At 44.2% G+C, this 21,513-nt stretch overlaps 1 protein-coding gene across 9 annotated transcripts in view; it reads right to left on the bottom strand.

The window, feature by feature from the left end:
- Positions 1–189: 189 nt before the first annotated feature.
- SBF1 (SET binding factor 1) overlaps positions 190–21,513 on the bottom strand; it is a 93,647-nt gene continuing 72,323 nt past the window's right edge. For 4 of the 9 annotated variants that reach the window (XM_061564403.1, XM_061564401.1, XM_061564402.1 and 1 more), the window contains 21 exons: positions 20,132–20,327; positions 18,063–18,190; positions 17,206–17,381; positions 16,568–16,704; positions 16,192–16,408; positions 15,171–15,367; positions 13,989–14,123; positions 13,213–13,317; positions 12,247–12,321; positions 11,428–11,615; positions 10,625–10,798; positions 10,028–10,129; positions 9,119–9,304; positions 7,834–7,960; positions 7,176–7,309; positions 5,765–5,998; positions 5,231–5,329; positions 4,413–4,621; positions 4,052–4,139; positions 3,276–3,407; positions 190–2,929 (listed from right to left, as the gene is read on the bottom strand). In XM_061564403.1, the coding sequence (XP_061420387.1) occupies positions 2,831–2,929; positions 3,276–3,407; positions 4,052–4,139; positions 4,413–4,621; positions 5,231–5,329; positions 5,765–5,998; positions 7,176–7,309; positions 7,834–7,960; positions 9,119–9,304; positions 10,028–10,129; positions 10,625–10,798; positions 11,428–11,615; positions 12,247–12,321; positions 13,213–13,317; positions 13,989–14,123; positions 15,171–15,367; positions 16,192–16,408; positions 16,568–16,704; positions 17,206–17,381; positions 18,063–18,190; positions 20,132–20,327 (3,138 nt within the window). In that variant the 3' untranslated portion in view covers positions 190–2,830. The remainder of the gene's footprint in view (positions 2,930–3,275; positions 3,408–4,051; positions 4,140–4,412; positions 4,622–5,230; positions 5,330–5,764; positions 5,999–7,175; positions 7,310–7,833; positions 7,961–9,118; positions 9,305–10,027; positions 10,130–10,624; positions 10,799–11,427; positions 11,616–12,246; positions 12,322–13,212; positions 13,318–13,988; positions 14,124–15,170; positions 15,368–16,191; positions 16,409–16,567; positions 16,705–17,205; positions 17,382–18,062; positions 18,191–20,131; positions 20,328–21,513) is intronic. The other 5 variants (XM_061564408.1, XM_061564404.1, XM_061564407.1 and 2 more) reach the window with 3 other exon arrangements.

A 21,513-nucleotide genomic window follows, 5' to 3' on the forward strand; every position in this document is an offset into this window, starting at 1 on the left:
AGCTTTGTCACGCTTTTCGGGAGTTAATATGGATGTTCCATTTTGTAACTTAACTTGCAACAAGTGAAAAGTGCTGACGTGACTCACCTTCGATGCACAAGACGGACCGTTACAAAATCCTTATGTAAGCGTATTTGTGAACACATCTTGCAAAGTACTCAATTGGAAATCATGGCACACGCACACAAGTGGCCATTTTTATATTTTATTTGTTCTTTATGAACACATAACATTAGCTTAAAAAACCCCACTTAACTGCACCATATATACTGTACTTTTAGTAACAAAGGGAAACATAAAGACCTCTATCACAACTATGTACACTTTAATTACATGAAAATTAAACAACTCAGGTAGCATACGACCAGTTATAAACACAAGACTTTCTACACAGAAGCTTACACCCCGCATACAATTACTGTAAAGTCTGAAAATCTGTGACTGCTGCAATGGTTATAAAGCAGCAAATATAGATGGCTCTATATAGAACTCCACTCCCAACCACGAGTTATGACACTAATAACGTTATCAAAGGAAGACCAAGGCAACATTAATAAAATTATCAACATTGTAAAATAAGTCATAAATATACAAAACAAAAAAAGTACACTTTTATACATGCACATTATTTCTGTACAAAACGTGTAACTGCTAATAAGTAAATACTGACCCTCTCTAGTGGTGCTATGCTTTTGGCTATTCCACACACTGAGAACATTCATTCGTAAATGATGGCGGCGGGGGTGGTGCGCAAATGTAGTAAGAATTCAGCTGATCACGGTAACGTTCGGGATGCTAGGCGAGGTTCATAAAACGAGGCAGTCTGCACGTGGACATCATCATCATCGTAGTCGACACACACCAACACGTGCTTCGCAAGGACATCGACACGATCTTATTGGTCCAGGTATGAGGCGCGAGTTCAATTCTACCGGTGGTGGTGTCCTGTGTACCCCGGTGCCATTCACCGCCCACGTCAAGTTGTGGCCAGTCAAGGCAAGTGAAAACTGTATGAAAACAATGTTTCGACAACCGCATTAGTCACACCTGACGATGGGCAATGGATGGACACGCAAACGTTCCTCTGTGCTCAACTCGCACCTCGGTCCCTGTGCGATGTGCAGGAATGGATTACGGAGGCCCCTTTAATTTCCCAAACTCGGGTGCAAACGCGAGTGGCTGCAGAGGCGGAGGCGGCGGAGGTCAGGGCGGCAGAGATGGGGCTGGCAGTCCATTTGTGCCCGAGCGTTGGAATCCACCCAGTGTGCCACCACCTTTGTACGGGAGCATTTTTGATTGGTCATTTAATGGCTGACCTTCAACAGCAACATCACTCGCCGTTTTCGTTCGTGCGCACAAATCATTTCACAACCGCAAGTTTTAACGGCCAAACTCCAACCCAGTGGCCGGTTTGGCCCCAAGACCACAGTGCAGCATCCGTAACGCATTACATAAAGCAGTGCTTTTGAGCCGTTAGATGGAGGAATGTTGGCCAAGTGGCCGATGGCCACAACACTCAAGTGTCACCTCTACCAACGAGGTGTTCATCACAACACCGAAACAACCCAGACCCCACCCACCCAGTCAAGCTTTCCATTGGAGCCAACTGACGGTTGTGCAGAACGTATAATCACAAATCACATGCGAATGAAGAACACAAATAATAACTTTGCTGGACTGTATACCGGGGACTCTTTTTAACTGCTGCCTTAGACTGTAACAAGCACTCACTACAGGTGGGTTGCACTTAATTCCATAGGTGACTCGCATTACAAGAGTCTATCCCGACCGGGTTAATCCTACTGTGAATATCACTCCAAATGTCAGGGGGTGGGATGGATAACAAAACATAATCCTGACTATCAGAGCAGAATGCTTCTCCCAATTGATACCGTGCACCATATAAAGCATGCTGACCCAAGTTCTTTCACAAGACAGGGTGGTAAGTTTGACCTCTAACGTGTGTCAACATTGCACGTGTGCCAACGGTGTAAAATCAGACTCTTTGGTGGGCTGCGCAAATGTTACGTATAGGTTCTCGCATTGAGAACACTGGCTCACATTGTGTTTCTTTGTCCAATGGATGTTGGGGGTGGAAAGGTAAACAAGAGACGTGCAGGATTTTTCACCTGTAGCCGTTTTATAGGCCGATCACACGAAACCAGTGGCTTTCGATGGCACATAACTGCACCATGGTAAGCATCCACTTAATACAATATGTTCACAGACGACAGCTTAGCCGTGACATTCATAAAGAGTTTAAAAAGGTGGAGTAAAAATCCAAATAAAAAAATACATATCTGATCCGACACCTACTGATTGTAACGATCTTGCCTACACTGGCCAGATTTGAGGCAAATCACATTTCCATTACACAATGCAACGAACATTTCCAAAAATCCATCTGTGTCTAAATGAAAACGGACACTTTGGGTAAAACAGCTGGGGTTTAAAACTCATCACACCTTTTTGCAAAAGGTGACTAAAGCGACATGAACGTAAGTGTGCATTTCTCGAATATGCTCTTGCTCTCTGTATAATGACAGAGTGGTACTCAGTGCAGGTGACTCCAGTGCTGGACGGTTGATCGTTGGCTACATTTACAGGTTAACATGCAAACATGAACGTCGCTGCCTCATCTCTTGCAATTGATGACGGCAAAAAAAAACCAAGATGAATCTAATTCTGCAAGAAGCAAGCAGGCAAGGTTCGTGTTGGCGTGATTTCGTGTGCACATGGTTAATGCAGCCATCATTCCGTCAAGATGGTCCTACAGTTTACACACAGTCGGGGTCAGAGGGCGGGTCGCGGAAAGGAAGAAATCTGGGCTCTACGCATCAGAGATGCAGCCCTGAATCTTGTCAATCCACTGCTGTGCCAGCTGTGCATCAGGTGCGTAGAAGTTGTAAACACGTTTTGTGGTTTTAAGCTGCAAAACACAATGGTGAGAATTACACAAGCGATTTAGTCAGCAAGCCGATTGTCAAGCAAGAGTTCTCAGCTGCTCACGACCGGCAAAATACTCAAACCCATAAGGAGCCATTTAAAAAAATATAAGCAACAGTCCACAAAAGAACACCGTTGGGTATGATGAAACCGATTATAAGGTGGTGAATGCAAAACAAGTAACAATGCCAGATTACGTGTCAATACTTAACACCACCAATTAAGAGAACCGTGTTTTCCAAACTTTATTGGTGACCCATAAAGATGGTATCTCTGCGCAGGGGTAGATGATTACTGGGTGACAAAAGTGGCGGCGGTGGCTTGCTCACGTCAAAGAAGGCCTTCTCATCCACGGTCTTGGGCGCTCCGAGACTGGGCGTCCCCACTGCCACACTCTCCACCTCCGCCAGGTCGATGAAGCCCTTGCAGGTCATGTCCTCATAAGAGTCGTAGTAGCGCAGCTGTGGTGACGAAGGGCGAAGATAATGATGTTAAGTACAGCATGGCAGGGCGGTGTACCACGATGATCTTAGTACACTTTTGTTTGAATGTTAAAAATCACTCATGGGGGCTAAAAGCCAGAGGATTATATTCCCTCAACTATTACACTACGCTTTCTGCTAAGGAATGTGCTTAAATAATTTATTCATATGAGTGGCAGTGGTTACATGTATCCAATAAAATGGAGCACAATGACGTAAATGCTGGTTTTAAGGACTTAGCGCCTCCACATTCCGAAGGTTCTGTTCAAACTCACCATGCACCTAAGATATGCGTCAAAGTGTACAGAGCCACGTCATTGCGGACCCTTTACCTCCATTGGGCCATTCCACCGAAGCGAAACATAACAAACACATCTCGACGATGCTATGTGCAACCCCGCATGAAGACCACTGCTGACGGCTTATGAAAATTCACGGTAAATTGGAAATCAATTTCTCAATGCTCACGGACACGCCGACGCCTTGTTATTATCTAATATGCCAAAACATCCGATGTACCTGACGTCAACATACCTAGATTTCATGGGAACATTCCTTTGTGTATGTGTGCATACGCGTTCACAAATGCATGCAAGTATAGGTAATGCAGCTCATAAGATTACCTGATGCTTGGTTTTGTCCAGAACAAATAACCTCTGTTTCCATCCCTTAAGCAAGGCTCCTCGTTTAAAGAGAAAGCCTTCAAAAGACCTGAAACAAAACAACAAGAAAAAAGTTCATGGAGGCTGTGGTAGCCTATTATGAAAGTCCAATGCATATAATACAATATATGCCAACAATTGATGGAACGGTTTGAGCAATAGCTTGAGTATTAACACGTTTTTTTGAACAGCAAGGTGTCGTGATCTGTTACTATGTCACCTTAAAGCTCAACTTCTGGAAAACAAACGTGTCAAATGAGCAGCTGCTGGGGTGAATGATTGATTGGAAGCGCAAGCGTGCCCCCCCCCCGCCGCCACCAACCTGTTTTCCGTGTCATTCGAAGGGAACATGTTGTAGTAGGCCGACGACATCTGCGGGACGTTACGCCGACCCAGCGTGCTGGAGGCCGGAGCGACGACGGACGCTCGTTCAGACTCGGCGAGAAACGGCGGCCCATCTCGTGCCGGCGAGAACCCGGCTGCCGAGCGAGGGCGTCCGGCCATCCCCGCCGGCAGCGGCACGCGCCTCTTCTGTGGACGGACGCGCGGTGCCGCGGATCCACCCAGCAACAACCGGCAATAATGGGGGAATGAAACGCACACGTCGGCACCACCAATGGTTAGTTGATTGGCAGGTCGCATGCGGTGGGGGAAAGGGTGGGTACTCCAACCCTCTTTCAAGAACGTCTGGCCACTGTGAAAGTTAAGGTCAAATAAGCCATGGAGAGACCATCTAGAGTTCTGTCAAGTGGAGGACCTTCTGGCAGCAGTGATATAAGAATGAATTTGCAGGGCTGCGTCTTTACCGATCAGAAACCATTAACGCCAACCGTGACTCATTTACTGATGACAACATCCTGCTTTATGCTGTTACATTTTAAATATGTACAATGCTTAAGAAAAAAAACAGTAAACATTACTTCTATTTTCATTTGATTCACATGTATGATTGCAGAAACAACTATTTAATTTCTATATATATAACAAATCAGTCAAACTATAATTCTTCAGCACATGTGTGTTAACACAAGAACAGCAGGCTAAGAATTATAAACTTCTCACACCAAAGTGTCAGCATGGAAGGTTGTAAAACAGCAAAGAAAACATAGTTGATCGTCACTAATGATTTGTGCATTGTACCAGCTGAGGTTTGGTCTTTGGCGCAACTTTGACTTTGTCCCAAGTGTCCTTCCAGCGCTCACTGCTTGGCTTGAGTTCAGCTTCCAAATGCTCTATCTCCTGCATCCACACACGTAGCAAGGATTTACCATGACCGTAATTTAAGGGGTTTCAACAATGAAAATTAATTAAACTCCCACAGTAGTGCGCTCGTTCGTGCAATAAAACTGTCAAATACGTGCGGTGTGGTTATACACTTGTGGTGCCAAAAAAGCCACCGTGTCAGCTGTACAAACTGAAGTTCTACTTTGCAATGATCTTTTAAAGTACCAGGAACGGGAATGCTGACATGCCAGCAATCTTCGCAAGTGGCGATGTTGGTGGTCACGAATGCTGACAAAAGTGAAATTAACGCTAATGCACAGCATTGGCGCTGCAACATGAACACCGCCAAGGTTATGGGGGAAAAAAAACCCCATTAAATACACACGTTCGCACACTTCACCCATCAGCGCTCAGGCCCCGTGAATGCCTCTCCAACCTTGCAGACCTTACCAGCAGCAGCTGCGTGATGGCGTCCGGCTGCAACTTGGCCAGGTTGCTGTAGCAAGGCCACACCGTCTTGCGCTTGCTCTGTGGCACGGTCCCGTCCGGCTGCTCCACCTCGCTGGCCACGTCGCAGCGCCCGTTGATCAGCTCCCAGTCGAAGGAGGGCCCCTCGCCGAGGCTCTCCTCCACGTAGTAGTCCCACACTCGGAGGCAGGCTAGCATGCTGAATGGTTGCAGCACCTGCAAGGGGGGCGCACGCGAGCGAACCCGGCGATGCACATTCACACGCAACAAGCTGTGGTCTTATGTTGGCTCTCTCAGACGCCAACGTGGCGTTGGTTGTTTTCATCTGCGGCAGGTGAAAGCAACCACGACAAACAAGTAAACAATGATAACATCAACACACCCAGACACCGCAAAAGGTGTTTTTATCAGTATTTGAATAAGATGTTAAATAATCTTCTTTACAAGTAATACTATATTCGGTACTGTTATCACCATTACCACAACCGTTTCTATCATATTTACTCTTTACTTAATGTTTCTACTCGATTCTGATGGAGGCAAAGGAAATACAACTTCGATTTTAACGAGGTGTCGGCAAAATGTTGAAAGCTCGATGTACGTATGTTACTGTCAATATTTACAAGTTTTAGCTTGGGAGCTCAACACCATAATGTCCACGTCTAAATTCTGAGCCAATAACTACTGAGATCAGGACCTCTGCCAACTCAAGTTCTAAAAGGTTGTCATGCATATCATGTTACTGATGATGGAAAAACCTTATTAAATTGTCCAATCTCAGAGGCTATCAGGATTAAGTCTTGTTCAGTACTCAGATGGGTGTTTGGCTGGGAATACCACGTGTTGTATGCTTGGCCTGTGAGATGGCCATGAGATGGCAAGATTGAAATAAAGTCTTGAATCTATTTTTACAGAGCTTTGCGTGTTACCCCCTTGTACTCAAGAGTTTCCTCCAGGTACTCTGGTTACCTCCCACAAGCCAAACTCTCTCATGAATGGAATTGGCCCAACATCCCAAAGTGTTAAGACTCGGTGAGGCTTTCCTGGGTAAAATATATTATTACTTATATTATATATGTGGTCTTGGTGCTATAGCTAAGTGCAAACAAAAGACCCATTGCAAAATGAGGTAAACGTGTGTCATTTCTTCCAGTGATCAGCACTCAATCAACCACCAAGTCAACTACACAAAGGAGCAGTGTAGCCCAGTACGTGCTGATAATGTGGACCCCTATTGAAAGGCATCCAGGAGAAATATTGTGGTCTTGTGATGTCTTCCATGAACATTCGTCGACAATGACTGCTGTCAGTAATGTATTCCAGATCAGATTAGGGTAAAGCGTGGCACTCATAGACACCCACACACACACAGGGTGGATGCGGTGTCGGTCACCTCTTCGCCATCAGCGGGCATGTACATGTAGTTGTAGAAGACGGGGCTAGTTTTGTGGATGCGCTCCACGTAATCCCAGAGGGAACGAGCTGGCTTGGAGCCCAGCTTCTCGCCTTTTTCCTCGTACATCATCCCTGTCAGCACAGACACAACTTAGAGACCGGGCCAATGGAAACACGGGAGAGATGGCCTGCCCTTCGCTCGATACACTTGCGCCTTTTTTGTTTTAGTTGTGGCACCAAAGGGCATTTCGGAACAGTTCAATATGCTTAAGAAGTTTTATCGGTTGTTTTTTTGTCCGCAAAAACGTCTAAATTCAAATTACGCTTTGTTAGGTCCGCAAAGTGCTTCTGCGTATTTCTATGCGGCCCTACTCAAAGCACATCTGTACAAACACATCACAGACACGCGGCTCTGCAAATGCTCAAAAAACAATGACGTGAGCCCTTAACATCTTTTTGTCATATTTTTATTTGGATAGTCCAAATTACCGATACGGGTTTTAAGAAGGAAGAGGGGCCCCCATTTTCTAAGTGTTTATATAAAAGGCAGTATAACAAAAAATGCAAGAACAATTTTGCCTTACACAAAGTCATCATTACAACTTAAAAAAAAAATCACATTCTTATTTGTCTGCATCTCGAAGACGAATACTGACCCATTTCTATCCTCTCGTAGTCCGAGTCGAGAAGGAATGTTCGGAATCGGTTGGAGACAAAGTGGTATGCCAAAAACTTCAGGTAGTATTGGTTGAACTCAAACTCTGTAGGAAACTGGTTGAGTACCTTCATCAAAACACAAAGTAAAAAAAACATAAGCATTGTTATAACCTCACAATGTTTACACAACCATGGCAGAATTATTGAGTAAAGCACATTATGCTATTTGTATAAGACCAAGAGCAAAGGATGACTGAACTGAAGTTGAAATCGCAAGTGCCATAGTTTCACAGAGACACGGGTGATTTTGATAAACGCAACTCGAAAAAAAAAGTTTTCATTTAAAGCAATCTGGTCATTACAAATTTTAATATGAAATTGGTTTAACACGTTTAATTTGAGTTCTGGTAAATACGAGAAAGGCCAAAAAGTTTTTGTTTGTCATGTTTATTACTCACTATCATTTAAAATAATTTTTTTTTTACGTTTGGGCGGATTATGCGGTAATGAGAATCCTTCCACTCCCAACGGTATGGGCTCGCCAGCAGGAAGGCGCAATTATCAGGGCCATGTGTAAATCTTATGATTATTTATTTTAAATCCCAAAGACGTCAAGTGAGGGACAACACATTTTGAGGGAAAGAAAAAAACCACAAAACTACATTGTTACCTCATCTAATCACATTCACCCGGAACAAATGAGAGGGAAAACATTCCCTACGAACGTACACGTTAAAATGTATTTGTTTCATGTAACAAAGATGTATATATTTTGAAACAAGCGTTTTCTCATTAGTGTAAAATTGTCAGTTTCAATGCCATCACTCATAATGGTAATGTATACGGTCTCATGCCATTTATACAACTAGACTTCATAAATGACAAAATACTGAAGACTGCAAAATATAAGAGGTTAAAAAAGTTGTCAGAAATTACAATCAACAACAAAAACGAATATGAATTTAGCAGATCACGAAGTTGATTGGTATTCACAGCTATCCAATACAACTATGGCAGACCTCAAAGGTCGTGCGTCTACTGTGCACCACGCCTTAAACCACAACGAGATCTTGACCTTGAAAATAAACTGAAGTCATCCGATGAGTAAAGTAAAAAGGATTCAATCAAATTTCGATTTAAAGCTTTCGTGACTGCAGGGATTCATCTTCTTGGTTCTTTCGTGACTTTACCGAAAGAACCATGAAGAGGATTAAATCAATGAATCCGCTCAACAGTGAAGCAAGTGAATGACCACAGGTGCATAATGTGGGGCAGAAGCCTGACCTGGTGCACACAGTCAAGGAACTGCAGGAAGAGCGGCGCGAGGCCACTGCTCTGGCTCGCCAGCGTCTGGTTACCGCGATGACTGAAGCGGTGGCCAAAGGAGATCCACTCCTTTTCCACCAGCAGCCGGAAACCGTCCAGGGTGCGGTAAAACGGATCCGACAGCAGCTGCACCATCGACACCAGCTGCGGAGAGTGCACGGTGTGCATCACACAACCTCCGATTACGTACGGTGCGAAAGAAGTTCAACATACGTACGCAACAACAAGGTTTGACCACTGGAGAAGTTTGTCGCAGGAGATAAAGATGAACCGATGAAGAACATATGTCCCCCTCGCTAGCCTTCATTCTTCCCGTTCATACATCTAAGAATTGTTTATCTTCATAAAAATGATTTATTGTAACTATTTATCATATTTTATCACACTCATGCCCAGCTCTGCTGGACCTCATCCAGAACACATTAATTAAAGGAAATAAATACGGTTACATTTGCCACGGAGAAATATAAAGGCAAATGATTTATATTGTTTATACATTGATGCGCGATAACACCGTGTGGATTCTCGTTGAAGAAATATGTCTGGCTTTGTTTTAGGATATACAACAATTATTCATTGTTAAGCTGATTGACACCTGCGTATAATGGCCTTTCAAAAGCAGTGCATCACTGCTTGTAACATCTGCAAGCGGGCAACCGATATGCTATTTAATAACTGCTCTAGGCAGAAAATTATCACGGCAGATGTGCGGTGGTTTAACAGAGTGAGGTCAAGCCACCAGACCACCCATCCGCCAACTGAAAGCACAACACATAAATTAAACAATTCTAGAGGTGCCAAAAACCGCAAAAGGTAGCGAGCGCAATGTGGCTCAATAAGCGAGTGCGATAACACGCAAAATGTTACCTGGGTAGTGATGTCCCATCCTTCCTCGAGGCTTACCATGACAGAGGAGCCTCCGTCTAAAAGCTCAACTACAAGCTCTGCCAATTGCAGCAGCCTTTGGATCTGCGGAGAAACATCGCCCAACGGAGCCAGCATAGAGTTATTCTGCACAATACAGACTGCCATAATAAAAACAAATGCCAAGAGCCAAAAGAAAAACAAATCACGAATGAAAGGGAAAGCATTATCTATTTGTGTATACAGGCAACTCTCGATTATCTGGGCTACTCGGGGGGGATGGGGAGGGCCCAAATAAAACAAAAACAAAGAAAATACAAAACGTATGTAAATTGATTTCCTATCTAGAATGGGGGCTGAAGATGCCGATGTTAGACTCTGTCGCCCGTTTTATTGTTTTCCTTTTTGGGTCCCAAGTTACGATGGTGGGGGGGGGTAGCTAATAATAGAACCAGCACACATGTAAACGGTATGAATACGGATTCCTATTTTCTATTTTTGTAAGCACAGTTACTCTGCAGCCTGTATAATACCACCCCATGGATAATCCAAAGAGTGAATTTTATTTGTACATTTGCAATAGTTGAGGTGGAAGCATACCTGTTGCAGCCATTCGGATTCTTCTAACGATTTGTAGAAGGTCATGTCCTGTGAAGGAGAAGTACTGGGCACGCAAGCTCGTAAAAGCTTCTTGAAGCTGGCCTTGACTGCGCGGACATCGGGGTACTCCACCAGTAATACCTCGCAGCCATGCACCCCTTCCAACTTAATGCCCTGCCACACATACGCGCCACCATTGTGAGAAAACGATACATTATTAACACGCAATGGAAAACGTAAGCACCCCTTGTAACGTGAGTGGGCAGGCGATTTGAAATGGGAAACTTCCATGCAAGTGGGAATTTAAATGACCCGGTCAAAAATGGTGCACTATTTCTTCCCCCTAAGACTTGTTTTGATTATAAAAATTAATAGAGACATGTTGCAGGGCTGTTCACCATCCAATACATTGCCTGAATCTGGGGATTAAGTGATCATTACTCCATGCATGCATCAAACAGCACCTACATGTACAACCAGGACTTTTTTCTCACCGAATATACCGCATTCCGGGTCGCTGGTAGACTGGAGCAGACACGTGACTAGCCATGACATTCATAACGGAGGGTTTATTGGATATGGTGTGCCGGGTGCGGAAACTTTTCTGTCTGTCTGACCCAGACAGAGCTGGCTGAAAGTAAGCCCGCTGTACAACCCTTTGTCAATCTACTGGCCAGTGTGGGTTGGTGAAGGCGAGAAGCGTAGAGGTGGGAGCGTATTAGTAGGGTACAACAATTTCTTTAATGGATTGCCCTCCACTGCCCACTAGGCAGCAGGCATGAGGCAGGGGGGAAAAAAATCACCTTTCCTTGCGACTTGTCAGCTAGAATGTAGAGCACGGCAGCCTGACAGCGGGCAAAGTCTCGCTCGGTGGGAACACCATTGTGGTTTGGAGATTGCAGCGGTTCTTTGCCTGCGAGCCGGGCCCCAATGTCCCCCGAGACAACAGGTCCACCGAACCTTCCACTGCCTCGCAGGGTTGCCCACTTGCCTGCAACGAGTCACAAACGCTGCCATTTCTCCACGGCCCTTCCCCTGGGCATGACGAGGCACACACGTGCATAAATACTTGAGGTGAGCTATGAGTTCAATGCATGACAGCTGGATTTGTGATCATAAATAACCAGCTTTTAGGGTTACCGTTTCAAAATATTGAAAACCCCCTGCTGAATTTGACACAGTTCACATGCATATGATGTATCAACTAGTGACAAAGCATGGAGCCATTGCACGCAATATCCTAATCTTGTATTTGTATTCTCTCCAGCGTGGTCAAATCCAGTTAGCTGTCGTGGCTTGTTAAATGGATCGGCAATGAAAAACAGCAAACCCTGCAGAGCATTACACTTGCGCACACAATCACACAGAATCACACAGAGAGGACATTGACAAAACAGCTATTAACCACAAAGAATGCAGAGGGAAATAATAAAAGCAGGCGTGGGACGGAGGGAAGTTGGGGAGGGCAAATCATAAAAAAATGGTTATCCAGAGGGTGAAAATGCATCGGAGCGTGACGGTCGTCGGCAAGGCGAGGAGGTTAGAGCCATGGGTGGCGGTGGCGGTGGTAGCGGCGGCGGCGGCGGCTGCAGCGGCTACGCATGGCACCGAGTGGCGATTACCTTCACGGAGGCGCCTCCCCTTCACAGCCCCTTTGGGCGTGCTCACAGTGAACAGCTTATCTCTGTAGCCGAGCACTGCGGGGAGCGCGCAGCGGCCACAAGGGGGAGAGGCGACAACACAGCAGTCAGAATCACGCGCACAAACACGCAGGAACAACGGGACCTTGCTTTGGCTTGGACTTTTGATTTCTCTTGTAGTTTTTTTTTTACTTTTTTTTTCACCCCAGCATACGGCCAAAAGCTGACATATTTTATTATTCGAAAACATCAGATTTACTTTGGTTGGAAGCGCTGCGCCAAGATAAGCTCTCTTTGGCATTTTTATTCAGTTTATAGTTATAATGCAGGCCAGTGGGTTTTCAACACAAACAAAATATATCAACTACAAATCAAAATATGTTTATTATCTTATGTGTGCCCAATAAAATAAAATACGTGGTTTTTTTTTTCAAATTCAGCGCTTCTTGTGAAAAACTGCGAGTTTACATTGAATAAATACCTATAGTTTTTCATACATATTTTATCAACTACACCCAAGCACAAAGCAAGGCCAAAAGATCCCAACACTGCAAAGCTCAAAGTGTAGATGCAAACTTGTTGCATTCTCAGAGTAAAGAAACCAACACCAACTATCCAAAGTTCCACCACCAACACAGACAACAGATCACATGTGAAGAAAACCTGATTCCAAAGATTTCTCAAACCCAAAAAAGAAGGGAGTCAAAACAGGTGTTTTCCCGAATGCCAGAGATCAGAAATTGACACGAAATATTCAAAAGCATTGATATTAGTGGGTGTCAATTAAAGCAAGCCAAGCAACGGAAGACCGGGAAGCACATTTATTGGAAGGCCAGCATGGAATTTGCTTGGCTCATGTTAGATCCACCTTGATATTTTGTTGGGGCAACATTGGGTCCCATTTTTGTTTTTTTCCCAAGTGTGGGACCTGCTGTGTGAGTCACTCACCGCCTCGCGTGAAACTACTAGAAAGCGTAAGATCCATATTGGTCCCTGTTGCCTGTTTCATTAGCGTCGACAGCCTGTTCTGTCTGTGCTTGTCATAAGCAGATTCTGTAAAGAGGTCACCCGCATACATACACACACACCGGTGTGGCGAGGGGCCCACATCAATGACAGAAGTCTAAGCCTGGTAATAATGAACCTGGCCCTGATGCACTACCACCTCATTCAACATTTAAGGTTTCCTCCGGAGAGACGGACTTAATTTTCCTGTGGACGTGCTAAAGTCCACGAACCAAAACTCTCACGCAGAAGACATGGGTACAAAATGATGACACGTGATATTAGGTCACTAATTAAGGTTGTTCGTATAAAGGATAGGTTAGATCCAATGGTGTGCATTTTCCAAGCATGCACAAAAAGCAATGTCAGATCTATGGTCCGTTTCAAAAAGGCTTTCCTGGTGTTTTATGTTAATTGTTAAGTGGAGTTTAAGAGTGTCAGTGCTTGTATAGTTCTCATTTAATAAAAAAGTCCCTTCAAATAAGCTATCGGTCATCACAACTGGTCCATCGTTTTTTTTGGAGTAGAGTTAAAATCTGAAAGAGATTAAAAGTTGGTTAATACGTTAGCAGATAGCTCAAAGAGTGCCCGATCGAGGCTCTTGAAACGGTAATAATTTCCTGTATTAGTGAAGAGAAGTTTTTTGTTTTTTAGCGCGAAGAGAGGGCGAGAGCGTGCGCACGCTGGCTGCGCGGAGTACGTGGCACCCGCCGCCTCACCGGACTCGAGTGCCAGGTAGGTGGAGGAGTTCATGCTGAGCCGGTTGCGGTCCGACTGGTGGGGCATGGCGTGTACGATGGCCTGCAGGTATTTCTCCTGCTCCACGCTGCTCGACGATTCCGAGGAGGAGGCACCTTCCGGGTGAGACAAAAAAAAAAAAGAGACAAAACAAGGTAACGTTTTGACGTTTAGTGTACGTCTACAACGGAACCGTTGTCCGGTGGACAACCACAATGTACATTAGCAGTATATGCATTGTATATGGATGTAAACAAGCACGCACATGTTAAATACTATGCTTTGTACATGTAATTGCACACAAGAGAGTAAAACATTTTTACCGCATTCTCCAGATGATAAGATGTACTGTTTTATCCATTGCAAGCAAAAGTTGGGGTGTGCATGTTATAATCCGGTGGGTATTTATGTGTGACCAGATTTGTTTAACCAAATTGGCACCAGGCACAAGTTTGGGGTTTGCCTTACTTTTCTGAGCATCTTAAAATCCAAAGAAAACGCAATGAACAAGAACCGGAGTGATGCTATTGTAACTTCTATAATTAAAAGGTTGATGTACACACACACACACATTCTGGTCATTAGTACTCTGTATATGTGTGTATATAGGATTGTCAAAAAACTCGATCCTAATAGGTTGTGACAAGTTAATGTTTGGGTTATTTTGAAGCCTGACTCTTACATGCTAATCCTGTAACAAGAATGTTGACATTAAAGGGTACTTTCAAAGAAAAATAATGTTACAAGTATAAGCCTGTTAACACTTTTAATATCCTGTACCCAATTTCTAACTGCCTTTACCACATACTGTATATCTTGTAAAGTATAAGAAAACTATTTAATCCTGTGGGAAATATCATCCCAGAGGAAATAAAATAAAAAAACGAACGACAGGCTAAACATATGCAAGCTTTAAGAGCAACAGGTGGCAATTTTCATAAGGGTTTATTATGAAAGCATTAGCACTAAGGTAGGATGCAGGTGTACACATTTTGTGTTATTCTGACCGCGTGGTCATGTTATTTTGTACAGCTGCCAAAAAGAGAGACCAAATGTTCCTATTAAAATCAGTAACAATTACAACGACAACAAAAAACGCTCGACTGCCCATGTTTTCCATCACAGCTACACAGCCAGCCGGACCAGCGATGGCCTTCACGCACCAGAGGCATGCTGGCCCTGGCCCTTGAAGAGGCCAACCACCCCCTTGCCATGTGGGCCGCTCGAACGCAGCAGCACCGCCTTGGTCTGCGAGTGACGCCAGCAGATGACGGGAAAGCGGTTCTGACGGTAGCAGCGTGAGATCTTCTGCAGCGTGCTGTCCTGCACATTCTGTGGCACTATCAGCAGCCCCGGGTAGCTACACCGGCAAAAAACACAAAACAGGGCAGCATTTTCACTATGCTCCAAAAAGGAAGCCTGCTTATGAACAGGATAGATCAGATTTATATCATGAAATGCATATCGCTTCTTTTACCTGTTTGTAAATGCACTCAGAACAGACACACATTTAGAGTTATCTTTTTTTTATATTTTGGTTTGTGCCAAGATGGTCAGATGGCTCAAGGGTAATCTTGAGCCATGAGCCAGCACTACTAAAAATCCGTGGGTTCAAATCTGGGTTTTAATCATCCGTGGATAAAAAAGGGGTGGTTGTTGAATGTAGGGAGTTTTTGGTCTCAGCATGTTACTTAATTTGTCTACATTTCAGCTGAGAATATTTTAAATGATTGACCACTATACCACAAGTATTTCTCCGTAGCAGGGAAAATAGAAAAGTGCACCTCCTAGTGTGTGGATAACAACAGGCCCTTGAAGCAATTTCAGAATTACATTGACTTTCTGGTTCTACGAGCCATTCTCAAACACAAGGGGGAGGGGTTTCACTACTCTGCGAGAATTGATGAGGCCAGCATCGCAACAAAAATGCGGAAATTCCAAAATAAATGATAAAAGCTGCCTTCATGTCAAGAACGAAAAAACTACTTCCGCAAAATCTTGTTGACAAACAAGAAGATATGCATAATTGCAGAGCAAAAGTCGGTGTGAGGAGGAACCCTAATTTACATATGGTCTATTCGAAGCAGCACATCTTCTCTGAACCTGGAAAAATCAGCAGTACTCCCTTTTTACTGCAGGACGCGAAATGAACGCTGGGTGCAAGTAGCTGTGCCGGCTCCTCACCTGCGGCAGGTGCCGTACATGCGGTTGACCGTGGAGATCCGGTAGATCTCAGACTTGGACCTCGTTAGGCTGCTGCTCAGCGTGCCGAGCCCCAGCCGCTGGTAGTCCTTGCAGCAGGCGCGCTCCAGTGCATGGTCCACGGTCAACTTCTCCGGGGACTTCATGGTGGATGATGTTGTCGCGGTGTTTGTTAACGTTTTGTCTCCCTCGTCTGAAACTTCAATTAATCACATTGGAATGTTACGTCTAAACTACTCGGGAATGCTTAATGTCGAGGCCATATTTGTTTACAACAGATTACAGTGCCGTATATCAAACATACATCCAGACGGTTCAACAATAGTGAAACATTTCATCTGGCACGAATGTCACTTACTGGAAATCTCATCCTCTTCTTCGCTGCCGTACACAGACTGCCGGTCAGCCCAATTCGGAGGGGTGAACTTCTTCCGAGACACATACTGCCTTCCAATCGTCTTCATCCCTGCCTTCTTGGCACTTTTAACCAAAGTCCTACACGCAGGAAAACAAATTATCCTCATCCATATGAAGTGTCAGCAATCCAAAACCAAATTTTAATTCTCAATTCGCATCCGTGATATATATACGTGCCAGTTCAGTAATGTATTAGTGCAGATCACGTGTCCTATGGCATTATGGGCTGTGAGTTAGAGATGGCTTTATTTTGGTGATTTCGAAAAGTGTATTGGTTTAGCCATGTTTGTTTGTTGTAGTACAGAGTTAGACTGATGGCCTTAATCTAAGTTGTCTTGTGGTTGTTGTTGGTTGTTTGAATTGCATCCCACTGGGATTTTTGCACACAGCGTTGGTGTACGGTGTTTTTTCTGCAATATTTTGCTGTCTTTTCTTGGATTTTCTGTTTGCACTCAGTCACATATTCACTTTAAGATGTTTTTTTGTTCATGTTTTTGTTTTTTTGTTTGTTGCGGTTGCACCCGATTCAAGAGCCGAATGGCTCACAGGGCGATACCTAATAAATGAACTTGAACTGACCGGAGGGAGGTGTTGGCCTCCTTCTGCTTCTCCTCGATGTGAATGGGCTGCAGCTGCGAGGTGGCGAAGGCGAAGGTGTGGTAGACAGTCTGCGGATAGCGGAGCTTGTGGATGTGCTTCCGGAACACCTCCACCGTCTCCGAGCTCACCTCCACGTCGAAGGCCACCTTCAGCAGCTGTAAATGATACGTACGTTATCACGAAACAATCTTATTTATGTACGCAGCCAACTGTGCTAATCGGAGGTGCAAGATCCTATACATAGCGCTGGTCTTTCGTACAGTGCCAGAATGCCGCATGGGTATCTACACCGAGTCTGGTTGGTGAACTGTGAGATGCGTTATGAGCAATGCAATATGTACTTTGAGGCATAGGTGGTGAGGGTGCGTGCGTGGTGTGTTTGGTGTGTGTGTGTGGTGTGTGTTGGCACAAGCGCCGTGGTGACATCATCGCCACGTAGTGGCGAAGGCTGCTGTTGAGTTGTTCTGTATATGGGCTTATGGTGAGGCACTGTGTGCGTTGTACAATTTATATTTGTGCTATATTTTTGTATTTATCATAGGACACAGTATTTTTTTGCGATGCTTTATATTTTCTGCATTGCTGTACCTTCTTTTTTTTGCTTTTGCCATTTATGTGACCTAGGTAACGACTGCAAATTAGCCTACCCTGATCTCTTTGAGTTGTCTGTCACCTGATTAAACAAAATAAACTTGAAACTTGATATCAAGCAGGGCTTCAGTCTAAGCAGTAACCCACTCGGAATGTGGACTACGCACCTCCCTTAGTTCAGTGTGGTCTCCCTGGCAAGTTGTACATGCAACTTGCTATGGTTGTCGCACAGGGTGCACACATGCCTGGAAGGTGCAGGACCGCAGCTGTAGGCCCTCCTGCACGTACTGCTCGATCTGGGACGTCACGGTGATCTTCTTCTCCTTGGTGAGCGCCGCCACTGGGAAGCTGCGCACCACCGGCTGCTCTCCAACTGCAGAGCACACATCGTCGTGACCCCAGACACACACCGCACATGCTCAGCTCGCGCGAATGAGCATGTAAAGTGATGGTAAGACACGCAACATACTTGTAGGTCACTGTCGATTATATATGTTTAGGGTTTCAATCAATATTCGCTTGACTTAAAACATTGGCCGAACATGTTTTTGTATTTGGCTGAATTGTTGCAAGAGAGAAAAAAATGCGAAGGCGAATCTATTTTGAGCACCGCAGGCCTCTGTAGTCATAGGACCACACATGACGAACACAGCCCGCAGTTGCGGTGACGCGGGAAGGGTGCAGAGGGGCAGAGAGAAAGACAGATGCAGAGACTGAGGGAGAAGTAGACATGAGACGAGATCAAGCGAGGGAGACAGTGTGATAAAGGGAGATAACGTAGAGAGAGACACATAGTGAGGGAGACAAGGTGGAGAGAGAGAGAGAGGTTTTCCAGTTTATCGCCTACGTACAATTAAAAAGTTATTTGGCATTTCATTTGAAGTCAGATGATTACTTAATTAGGTATTTGATATTTCAAAGAAAAATGAAATACGATTCGGTGCAACCATGCTCATTTAATTCTACAATGAAAGTCGTACGATGGCATAAAACTTGGTCTGAATTCATCACCGAGCACGTCTCGTTACTATTCATCTGTTCTGGCAAATGCAACTACAGCCATTGTGGAAAGATAGTTGTGGCAATGACACTACGGTAATTCGGTTTTGTCATCCAAAACCAGGTTTTCACAGAAACCAGCGCATGATAAATTACTCATGGCACTAATTGGCTACAATTACGTGAGCATATGCTTATTCTGAAGACTCCATACGGGCCAAGGCAACCATCCAATCACAACAAAATGTCAAGCATTCGCAAGAGACTTTGATAGTACGTGAATGCCAAATTTACTGTATGCACTTAGCACAGGAAAGCTATGGACACTAATTATTAAAAATACACGTAATGCACATTAATAGGAATTAGCGAGGGAAATATTGCTTAACAATTTCACCAATGTGGGTGAACAGCCCCGAGGTATAAGTGTCGCAATGTTCAATGTGTTTGCCTTGGCTCCATATATTCTGGCACAAAATCTGGCCAATTTGCTCCCTGTTTTGGAATGCCCATCTGCTCGCCATAACCACATAGAAAACCTCTCAATGACCGAGGCAGAGCAACAGCTTGCCAGTCATTTATTGGCAATGCACATGATAGCACACAAAGGTCAGTCACAGTTACAAGATTTTCAGCATAAAGGCCACGAAAGTGATCTCTGTGCTCGGTAACACAATTAACCAAAATATTAGCTCCCATGTTTGAAAGGAAAAAAAAAAGCCCTAATGAGTGTTTTTCCAAGAAAATTACTCAGGTGAGGCATTGAAAATGAGAAGCAAATTTTCACATGCAGAAATATGTTCATTAACAAATGGAATTCTACATGCGATTAGAGTGATTTGTCTGGGACAAATGATATTTTGATAGCAGTTTGTGAAAAAATTAACAAGAGATGATCCACCTGACAGATATTTTTACCTCTAAATGTACAGCCTGAAAATATAAGTCTGCCTTAATAACTACAAAACTTAAACCTGCATCCAATAGAAACATGGATGTAACTTAACAGCAAAACGTACTATATTTTCACTAGAACGAAGAAGTTAAACAGATGTATTTTTAAAGGCTGTAAAAACGATTCCATTAATTCTGCAATAGGCTTAAATGCCACGCACTTGCATTCGGCACCCACTGTGGATGAAATTTCATCGACCATTAAAATCGGGAAAAACCCCTACTATTCCATTTCTATGCCAAAGTTAGGGTGGGGGGAAAAAACAAAACCATGGTGTATAGTTGAAATAAAGGTGAAAGTGTGATGCCGTGGCAATGAAAATTCGCCTTCTGGTAACGGTCCATTGGCAAACATTCTTACCGAGAGGGTCTACTGGCATGCCCCTGAAAATGATGCGGTAATTGGTGAGGAATATGGCACCCTCCGCTGGCAGGATGGGAGGGCCCCCCATGGGGCCCCCAGAGACCTCCTCCCGGCCGTCCATGAGAAGGTAGACTCGCAGCCCGTCGACGATGAAGTTCTCCCCGTGTAGTAGGGCAGGCTTCGTGATTTTGGGCTGCAAGAAAGAACGGCACCAATGGTTTAGTCGCGAAGGGAATTCACTGGAGGAGTGGAGAGTTGATTTCGCCAGTTTCCATATCGGAGAGCAGGCAGCATAATTACCTCTTTTCTGAGTAAAACATGACAGATCTGATGTGAGCACTCACATCAGATCTTATAGCCAAGATGAATGTCTCCATAATATACGAGGATTTTATTTACGACCTGCACACCACCAAGGCATAGTATAAAGGTACCATAAATTGAAAATGTTGGGTCAGTTGCGGTGGCTTAAGAATGTATATAGAGAGACTTGAATAAATACATGAAACTATACTCAGTCTCAACCATAAAAATACAGTTTCATTATCATTGTGATGAGCCATGGTGAATCTACAGCTGGATAAAGCTGTTCCCATGCGACTGTCATGCCTCAAGGTCTTGCTATACCACAATCTATCTTGTTTCTGCATGAGCTAATCTTATTGCTACATCACTATGGTGATTGTCCTTCCGCGCGTGTGCCGTGTGTTTTTCTCAGATCCACATGTTCTTCCGTCTCCTGGAGTAATTCCCAGCATGCATCTTTCCATGCTTTAATGTGCACTTCTGAGCTTTTGATCTATTGTGGAATTATTGATGTTGCTGCTCTACGTATTGTAGGTATATGTATTCCTTTTCTCATTTCTATTTTTGTTACTTTCTTCATGTAATCAAAGTGTAGCTGCTCCACCTTTCTAAATTGTTTTGATAATTTCTAGATATATTTAAGGCTTTGCTTTGTGAGAAATTGGATAAATGTATCAGTTTCCACTCAAATCAATGCCTTTTCGTAGTTTACAAAAGCCAGGCATCATTTACATAATACACTTTGCCTCGGTTGTGCCATCGTTCCTCCCCAGAGTCCTCATTGGCTGGAGGTCATGCACCACCCACCGTGCCACCTTTTGATTGGCTCCCACCCCTTTACTGAACATCCCAGCAAATAGATGCCCGGTGAAAGGGGAGGGGCCACAAGGGATGGAGATTGGTGTTGGGTGCTAATTGATATGATTTGTCTTCTCGAAAATGTGACCGAGTCGTTGGTTGGCCCATAAATTGTTCATTATTCAGTTATCTGTGATATGTGAACAATTTATACATTTGTGATCAGAGGCCAATGGATCTGTAATCTTCACATCAGTGTTGTCTCACTTGTGAAA

The sequence above is a fragment of the Lethenteron reissneri genome, chromosome 33 (genome assembly GCF_015708825.2).
Source record: "Lethenteron reissneri isolate LAM-NWPU_2019-01 chromosome 33, ASM1570882v1, whole genome shotgun sequence".
In the NCBI taxonomy this organism is placed as follows: Eukaryota; Metazoa; Chordata; class Hyperoartia; order Petromyzontiformes; family Petromyzontidae; genus Lethenteron; species Lethenteron reissneri.